The sequence below is a fragment of the Portunus trituberculatus genome, chromosome 50 (genome assembly GCF_017591435.1).
Source record: "Portunus trituberculatus isolate SZX2019 chromosome 50, ASM1759143v1, whole genome shotgun sequence".
Classification (NCBI taxonomy): domain Eukaryota; kingdom Metazoa; phylum Arthropoda; class Malacostraca; order Decapoda; family Portunidae; genus Portunus; species Portunus trituberculatus.
In genome coordinates this window covers 18,103,675-18,113,674 of record NC_059304.1, presented here as the reverse complement: position 1 = coordinate 18,113,674, position 10,000 = coordinate 18,103,675, and the positions used below count along the sequence as shown (strand labels likewise).

The following is a 10,000-nucleotide window of genomic DNA, read 5'->3' as shown; positions in this document are numbered from 1 at the left end:
GCATATAAAATCACCAAATAGTCATCAGAAGGAATATGTAAACGCGTCAAGCTACTGAAAGGATCAAGAAACACGAGAGGAAACTTACACTATTTTGACGTAATGTAACTTGTGTACTTACCTTTGCTCTAATCTTATCTATTATAAACTTAACCTCCTCACACAAGACACGACTTATATAACATGACAACTGACACATTGTTAGCAGAGGATTTCAGATTAAGACAAAAACTTCAAAACACAACAGAAATGAAAGTGTTTTGTTATAGGAAATACTCCAGCTTTTTAAAATTCCGGTAATATTTCTAGAATTGAACCTCTTGAGTACCATGATGCGTTTTCATATTCATTCCACTTACTATTTGGTGATTTTATACAGCTTCAGAAACTCATGTTAAGGTTAAAATAGTAAAGACTGTGGCTATTAATCTTCTGACTTCCATAGACCCTTCCTAATGTCAATGAAATGGTCTAATCGTACACAAATCTTAAGGTAAAAGTGTGTCCCAGTACTGAAGGGGCTAAGAATAATAACAAAACACTAACGAAAACCAACATAAGTACCAATCTGTGTGTGTTGGGAAGATGTGAAGCGTAAACCGGCTGGACAGAAGAGCAGAGAGAAGCGTGTTGTGTTGTCAGTATTCGAGTGAAGAGAAGGTGAATGTGAAAGCGAAATAGTGGACAATGAGGTGGAAAGGGGGAGCAAAAAAAGGAAAGAGGAACAGGAGGGGATAAGAACGAATAGTGGAGAATGAAATGAGAATGTGAGAATGAATAGCGTGGAATGAGAGGGAAATTAAAAGAGGAATGGTAGGAAATGAGAAGAAATAAACAGAGGTTATGAGAGAAATAGTAGAGAATAAGGGAAAATAAACAAAAATTAAGAGAGAGATGGTAAAAATAAGAAGAAATAAACAGAAATATTAGTGGAAGAAGTAGAAATGCATGAAGATAAATGAGAAAGGGAAAGAAAAAAGGAAGGAGAAAAAGAGAAAGAGGAAAAAATACAGGAGGAATAGGAGGGGAAAAGAAGGAAACGTGGAGAATGATAATGAGTAGAGTGGAATGAAAGAAATTGGAAGAAAATTGTAGGGAATGAATCAGAAATGAACATAAATACTACAAAATGAAGATAAACAGCAAAGAATGAAGTGGGAATGAAGAGAAAAATAGTTAAGAAGATGAGGAAAGGAAAGAGAGAGGGAAGGAAAATCATGTGTGGAGAATGAAGACGAAAAGGACATAAAAGAACGAGAGGAAGAAGAACTAAGATAGAAAATAAAGAAAGAAAATGACGGAGAACGAAGAAAAATGAAAAAAATAGAATATGACAAACACAAACAACTTAAAAAAAAAAGTTACACCACACACACACACACACACACACACACACACACACACACACACACACACACCTCAGCTCAACAAAACAATTATAAACTCATAACAACCACCAACATCCCCAGCCAGAACCACTACGCCCTATCAACAGACTAAACACATTGAAAAAATAACAGTAATTCCTTCGCTTCCTCAGCAAGAGCTCACCCCGCGGCGCTCCAACGCTGGCGGGAAGGTGAGCTGGGCGTGGCAGAAGGGAGGAAAGAGGATGAGAGTGCTTGAGATGGAAAATGCTACATACTAGTCAGTGTTATGATGCAAGGGGTGAGGAGGAGGAGGAAGAGAAGGAGGAGCAAGAGAAGAAGGAAGAGGAGGAGGAGGAAGAGATATATTAGTACACGAGGTTTAATGAGCAGCAATACGTGGTCAAAATTTAAACCGTGGGAATAAAGGGAGGAAAATTTGTTGGTTAGAGAGAGAGAGAGAGAGAGAGAGAGAGAGAGAGAGAGAGAGAGAGAGAGAGAGAGAGAGAGAGAGAGAGAGAGAGAGAGAGAGAGAGAGAGAGAGAGAGAGAGAGAGAGAGAGAGAGAGAGAGAGAGAGAGAGAGAGAGAGAGAGACAAACAAACAAACAAACAAACACAAACAAACACACACACACACACACACACACACACACACACACACACACACACACACACACACACAACAAAACACTCATTCAATCACCCCCAAAAAACAAACCAACACTTCAATGCTCCTATTTCCAAACCCCGGCAGGCTAACTCAAACAGACGTGCATCCTAGCTTGTCTAGAGGGACACTGACTAATACCAGACCCCGCCATCGTCAGCTTCCTCTGGCCTGCTCTGACCGAGGGCGAGACAGACACACAGCTTGAGGAAAAGTGCTACCAGTTTCCAGTTCCTTCCAGGCGGACACACAGCATTAAGACACCTGGCACTAACTTATAATTGAGAGGAGGAGGAGGAGGAGGAGGAGGAGGAGGAGGAGGAGGAGGAGGAGGAGGAGGAGGAGGAGGAGGAGGAGGAGGAGGAGGAGGAGAGAAGAGAAGAAGAAGAAGAAGAAGAAGAAGAAGAAGAAGAAGAAGAAGAAAGAAGAAGAAGAAGAAGAAGAAGAAGAAGAAGAAGAAGAAGAAGAAGAAGAAGAAGAAGAAGAAGAAGAAGAAGACCTAAATAAATAAAAAGAGAAAAAAATAATGCAAATATGATGAAACATAGAAGATGCGACGGTGTTTATGCACGAGGAAGAAAGAGGAAATAAAAATGAGAAACAACTTGAATAGAGAGAGAAAAAAAAGTGAAGTTTAGGAGGCATTTAAGATATATTGCTGCCCTCAGACAAAATATGTGAGGGGGAAAATTACATCAGGAATTTTGGGGTGGAGGATGAAGAAAATGAAGAAGAAAATGGAATGAATAAAAAAAAACTGCTAAAATGCGCTTGGAAAAAGAAGGAAAAATAAATAAAAGAGATGACAAAAGAGATTGCACATGAAAGGAAAAAAATAACTAAGCAAGAATGAAGATGAAGCAATGAAGACAGACAGAAAGCTACTGCAGTGTATTTGTTTAGCTGCAGTTTGTCAATAATGCTATGAAATGAGGGATTTAATCACAACTCTATGTATAGTTTTTGGAAGAGTAGCTTGAGGTAATGGTAGGTAAACGCGCGCGCCGTGTGTGTGTGTGTGTGTGTGTGTGTGTGTGTGTGTGTGTGTGTGTGTGTGTGTGTGTGTGTGTGTGTGTGTGTGTGTGTGTCTTTAAGTTTCCACAGATGTTTAGCTGGAGGGAGAGAGCAAATAACAAGGTAGGTGGAGAGGAAGCACACCTGAGGAAGCAAGACTCACCTTGACTGGGCGATTTCTTCTCATGGAGAGTGGGCGGCGTGGCGGCGAGGTGCGGTCGTGCGGGCGTGACGGGCGCGTACAGCGGCGAGTAGATGTGCGGCATGGGCAAGGACACAGGGACAGGGCGCAGCACCGGGGCCTGGGGGAGGCTGACGGAGGTGTGAGCGAGACTGGAGGCGAAGGACGGCGTGAAGGAGGAGGAGAGTGAGGGCGCCATGGCTTGCTTGAGCGCGGGGGGGATGGGCACGCAGGCGCGGCACGAGTAGAGGGAGAGCACGTCCCCATGCTTCCCCGGCGGGCACGGCTGGTGGATGGGCAGCAGGGGCGGCATGGGCGTGCTGGTGGGCGGACTGTAGGTGCGAGTTCCCCTTCCGTTGGTGTCCGGTGTCTGTGGGGAAATGAGGGAGTCCACCAGGAAGGATCGGGACATGGCGGTCATGGGCGCCGTGTGGCGGAGGGCACGCCGCTCCCGCCAGTCGCCTAGGGCGCCGCGCTCCTCCTCTTGGGTCGTGGTGGTGGCGGCCACGCGTTGCCTATGGGGATATTGAGGGGCGGAGTGGTCACCTTGGGTAGTCACTCAGTGTGGTCCCAAGAGCACGGTGAATGATTGGCGGTGCCTCGGGGCGCTGTGGCTGGGCAAGGAGGGCGTGCAGGCAGGCAAGCAGGCAGGAACGGCAAGGCGGCAAGGGACGGGCGAGGAAGGCACGCGCGAAGTTGCTTCAGGAAGGCACTAGCATGGAGGCCGAGAGGCGAGGCACTGGTCGACGAGGGCGGCGGAGGCACGTGAGGCGAGGTTGGTCTGCGCGGCGGGACTGGTGAGGCCGTGACCCACTGACTCACTGCTGCTGGGAACCCCGGGGCGGTGCTGGCGCCGAGCAGCCCCCACTTTGCCCGCGGCGCCGCCCATCATGCGGGCTAAAAGGACACGCCAGGCCCGTACTGTGTGCAATACCGCGTCCCCGTAACGCGTCAGGGCGGAGGGAGGCGGGCCGCATGTCCCCAGGCGTCCGCCCAACACTATCGCGACGCGCAGAGGTCCACCACGTGCCCGCCGTGATTGGCTGACAACACTCCCGCCTACGGACGCCACGCTGCTCACGCCAGCGGGAGGCTACACGCTGCACGCAGAGCCAGCACGATGCAACAGTGGCAGTGTGGCGCCACTTTTCCGTGCTACTGTGTTAGCACTGTGTGAAGGTCACCAGTGGTCAGGGGTGAGGTGACCTGTCCTAAGCCAGCACCACGCAGCCCCCACCACCCTCCACCATGGTGCGCTTCAAAACACGTGGCGGAGGCAAGGTTCCTCCCCCGCCACCACCAAGAGACCAATGGCGTCAGGGCGGGGCGGGGCCAGGCTGGCCCCGCCCCGCCGTTCCTTCTCCCGTGGCGAGACGCCACCGTCTGTTTACACTTCATTAAGATAAATTAAATTCCTGATTTCACAACAATCATCCTCTTCGAATAACGAAATGATAAGGAACGTGCGCACAGCTGCGCGACGCTGCCCACCCCTCAGCCTCCGTCCTGTGGGACTGTGCCGGGACCACTGCTCTCCTGCAGGAACACACTTCCTGCCACACCTTCACCTACAGCAGGTGCCACTGCGGGAGGAGAACGCTGAGGGCACCGCACTGCCCGAGAAGCACACACGATGCCCCGCTGACGGTAATGCAGAATGACAGCATACTCCCCACCCCCCACTCTCTCTCTCTCTCTCTCTCTCTCTCTCTCTCTCTCTCTCTCTCTCTCTCACCATTCATCACCGGCAGCGGCGGCGGCTCGCCCATGCATCAGGATAAGCGGCCGTTTCTTACTCACTAAATCATTTCCTTAACTACTCCTGACACCGAAGGTAAAGAAGACCAACACCAAGAATAAGAGGGAGAGAAAAAAATATACTAGACGAAAAATGATGACGAAGAGGAGGAGGAGGAGGAGGAGGAGGAGAGAGAGAGGAGAGGAGAAGAAAGAGAAGGAGGAGGAGGAAAGTATTTAGGTAAAATTTATCTTCTGTCATTATTCATTTTCTCCTTGCATTACTTTATTCATTCATCAATTTACTGACACTTCTGCGTCTCTCTCCCTCTCTCTCTCTCTCTCTCTCTCTCTCTCTCTCTCTCTCTCTCTCTCTCTCTCTCTCTCTCTCTCTCTCTCTCTCTCGTAATTTACAAATAGACAACATGCAATTATCAGTTAACGAGAGAGACAGTGAGAAAGAAACAGAATATTTCGCCCACAAATTAGAGAAAGAAAAAGAAAGCAAAACTGATATAACGATATGACCGAAATCACTTTTATAATGAGACGAGGAAGAAAATAACAATAAATAAATAAATAAATAAATAAACCAATTGAAGAGAAACGAAACATTCCATCCCTACGACGCTCTATTACACTTCTCCAAGATTCACACACACACACACACACACACACACACACACACACACACACACACACACACACACAACACACACACACACACAACACACACACACACACACACACACACACACACACACACACACACACACACACACACACACACACGCACACAGGAAGCACTTAATGACACCAGATACGTAATAGAAACCTAACGAGGAACAGCAAATCACGGATCACCAACACATTCCCTCCTTGACTGACATTAACACTCACGCGAGACAGAGGAAACAGGGAAACATGAGAAAATTAATGACTTCCTACGTATTCATTACTTTGCCTTGACGAGAGGATTGAAATAACCTCAGCGTAACTTATCCCATGTGTTTGGTTACAGGAGAAGCACGATGGACAGGTAAAGGTGTAACGAGAGGAATGGATATCAAGTCTCGAATTGAAGGATTTAACCCCTTCAGTACTGGAACACATTTTTACCATGAGTTTTGGTATGATTAGACGATTTTATTGACATTAGGAAAGGTTTATGAGCGTTAAAAGATTAATGACCAGTCTTCACTATTTTAATCCCTACACAAGTTTCTGAAGTCGTATAAAACCACCGAATGAATGGCAGAATGAATATGGAAACGCGTCATAATAGTACTGAAGAGGTTAATTGTCACGTTTGTTTGATGGCTTTTTGCATGCAACTTCCCTTTGTTTTCTTATGTTTGTGTGTCTTCCATCACCTATTTTGTGTAAGAGTGACGCTGGTATAAGGCAATAAAAGAGCTTAAGCAAGAAAAAAAAGTTCATAAAGACTACACTAAGAAATGGGTGAGGAGTGAAAATTGCCTTTAAACCTCCTTTACACACCATTACAAGCATTACATGTCTTATATATTATACATTGTTCATGTGGTGATTATGAAATATGATAAAAGTTGTAATTGTGAGAGTACTGTGAAGTTATGTAGCTCCTTTGGGTCGCCACAGAGGATCAGCCTTCTAAGCACTCTGTCTTCTGCACCTTCCTCAAGCTAGTATTCTCTAACACTTCTGTGCTTCATCTTCACTATTTCAAAAGGCTTTATTTAAATTGACACGAGTTTTTAAGATGTTTTTACCTTCCTTGAGGCAGGCTGACAAGATTTCTGCATTATTAATTGAAAAAACACTCTTGAAAACGCCACTAATCGTCTCTGCAGCCTTGGAAAATAGTCGTGGTGAGAGCAGAGCGTTTCTGAATACGGGCCTGAGTCATGTCCCCACCACAAGGACGTCTTTCACTGCGTCCATATTCCTTCTCTTAGGTCTTCTGTTTCCCTACACCCACCGCAGCATCCTCCTTCCTAGAAAATCGTCTCCCCTATTGACACGCCGTAGCTGTGCACCTCATAACGACATAAAGTGACGGAGTGGAACACATAAAATAACAGTAGATCGATACCCAGATTCTTAACCTCTTGAGTACCATGCATGACGCTTTTCCTTATTCATTCTGCTTACTATCTGGTGATTTTATACAGCTTCAAAAACTTATGTGGGGAGGAGTGAAATAGTGAAGACTGTGGCCATTAATTCTCTGACCTCTATACACCCTCCCTAATGTCAATAAAAGGGTCTAATCGTATACAAATCTCAAGGTAAAGAGAGCATAAAATAACAGCGTATCGATACCCAGATTCTTAACTAGACTGGGTGCGTGCAGTTCACTTGGCTCTGGTCTTGAAGGACGGACTGTATATAATTACCGGCCTCTATAGCCGCACGTGACGGAAGAGTGAAAGGTGATGCGGCGAACGAGGAAATCCAATAAACAACAAACAGGGACGGAAGCCAACCTAACGAGTGCTACCATCAAGACTCGCGCCCATGCAGCCTTCTCAAATGGACAGCCTCGGTACTGCGTAAGGACAGCCACTCTGATGAAGGCTCAAGGCAACCAGTGTGAGGTGCGTGCAAGCTGCCAGCGTCGCCGCCAGCGAAGGAAGACAAAGGAAATGAGAAAGAATGAGAGATAGATAGCATATGCACTTACACACACAGAGGAAAAACAATTCATTAATCAAACAAGAAAAAAACAGAATAAAACAACACAAACAAATATAACAAATAAACTAAGACTCATAATATAGCTGTAAAAATAACAAAGCAATGTATGTTATGTATTTTCTGAAGAATAAACACACACACACACACACACACACACACACACACACACACACACACACACACACACACACACACACACGCTAGGACAAATAGATCTTGACACATAAATACAAACAATTATAGAGTTGTAATATAAATAAGGAGGAGGAGAAGGAGAAGTAAGAAGACGTTGAAGAGGACGAGAAGGAAGAGAAGGCGGAAGGGCAGGAGGACGAAGAGAAAGAGAAGGAGAACGATAAAAAGGATAAGGGAACGAAGACAAGGTGGAAGAGGAGGAAAGAACCAGGAGGAGGAGGAAGACGAAAGAAGAGAAAGATAATGAGGATGAAGATGAAGAGAAGGAGAAATAGAAAGAAAGAGAAGGAAGACAAAACGGAAGAGAACGAAAACAAAGAGAAAGGAACAAGGAGAAGCAGGAAGAAAGAGAGAAAGAGGACGAGGAATTAAGGAGAAAGAAACCAATAACGAAGAAGAACAACAAGAACAAGAACAAGAACAAGAAGAACAAGAACAAGAACAAGAAGAACAAGAACAAAAACAAGAACAAGAACAAGAAGAACAAGAAGAACAAGAACAAGAAGAAAATGAGAAGAAGAAGAAGAAGAAGAAGAAGAAGAAGAAGAAGAAGAAGAAGAAGAAGAAGAAGAAGAAGAAGAAGAAGAAGAAGAAGAAGAAGAAGGAGAGGGAAAGCAAAAGACAATTCTAGCTATCAGGCAAGATCAAGGACGCAGCTTCCTCGCGCTATCGATGCAACTGAACAAGATAGATTACAGGTTAGCGCGAATGTTTCCAGAGTGTTTTGCGGGAACCTGTTTGGACGACCGCAGACCGCAAAGTGGACGGCGCGCATGTACCCTTACTTCACTCTGCCTGGCCTGTGTAATAATGACAATTAGGACTTGCCGGGCTTATCTTAGCGAACGTGGAATAACACTCAGACACACGCACTGTTATATGAGAGGGAGAAAATACTAATGGAATAAAAAAGTGAATAGATAAAAGGAAGATGGAATAGTATGTGTCACCGCTTGTTCTAAGAGACCACACACACAGACACACACACACACACACACACACACACACACACACACACACACACACACACACACACACACACACACACACACACACATACAGGCAGCTGCCTCAGCGACTCACTTCAATTTTCCCACTCTCTCTCTCTCTCTCTCTCTCTCTCTCTCTCTCTCTCTCTCTCTCTCTCTCTCTCTCTCTCTCTCTCTCTCTGGATAGTGTTTCTTTCATTTGTTGTTGCTCTTCGCTTAATTCCCTTAAAAAGAATGAAAACAAAATAAAGAAAACTAAATAAATATATAAACCATGTTATTTTTGGGGGGATATTCAGCATTATACACTACCAGAAGGCAGCACACCTCCATATTAACCCCTTCCGTACTGGAACGCTATTTTACCTTGAGTTTTTGGTTTGACTAGAAGATTTTATATACATTAAGAAGGGTCTATGGAAGTCAGAAGATTAATGGCCAGAGTCTTCACTATTTTAATCCCTACATAAGTTTCTGAAGCTGCTTAAAATTGCCAAATAGTAAGCAGAATGAATACTGAAACACGTCCTGGTACTGAAGAGGTTAACACGAGCAGGAGAAGAGAGCAATGAAATGACTGGTAACTTCTCCACTTCCTAGGCAATATTTAGTAACGCCTTCACTTTTAGCCAATCTCTTCCACACGCAAATAAGAAAATGAGAGCAGGAAGGCACACACGCACACGCACACACACACACACACACACACACACACACACACACACACACACACACACTATCAAGGAGATCAAGTGCAGGGTTTCTATAAGAGGAAGTACTCAGTTAAAAAGGATGATTATGAACACCTTGAAGAGAAAGTACCACGCTCATTAATTAAAAGCCTCTCTATAAAAACTGGCGTGGGATTTTTTCTTCATTTTACAAGTATACAATATAGTAGATTTCACACTAACTATCACATGTAAAGTTGTTTGTTTCTTATGCATTAATCCATTCAGTAGCATGACGCGTTTCTACATTCATTTTGCTTACAATTTAGTGATTTTATACAACTTCAGAAACTCATGCGGGGGATTAGAATAGTGGAAAATGAGGCCATTATTCTTCTGACCTCCGTACGAGACCCTTCCTAATGTCAATAAAAGGTCTAATTGTACACAAATCTCAAGGTAAAAATGTGTCCCAGTACTGAAGGGGTTAATATCGTCG

The 10,000-nt window shown here is 44.8% G+C and overlaps 1 protein-coding gene across 3 annotated transcripts in view; it reads right to left on the bottom strand.

The window, feature by feature from the left end:
- The window catches only part of LOC123500017 (GS homeobox 1-like), a 60,247-nt gene that overhangs the window by 6,929 nt on the left and 43,318 nt on the right, over window positions 1-10,000 (bottom strand). For 2 of the 3 annotated variants that reach the window (XM_045248619.1, XM_045248620.1), the window contains exon 1: window positions 3,213-4,444. In XM_045248619.1, coding sequence (XP_045104554.1) covers window positions 3,213-3,651 — 439 coding nt within the window. In that variant the 5' untranslated portion in view covers window positions 3,652-4,444. Of the gene's footprint in view, window positions 1-3,212; window positions 4,445-10,000 lie in introns of those variants that run through there. The other variant, XM_045248621.1, reaches the window with a different exon arrangement.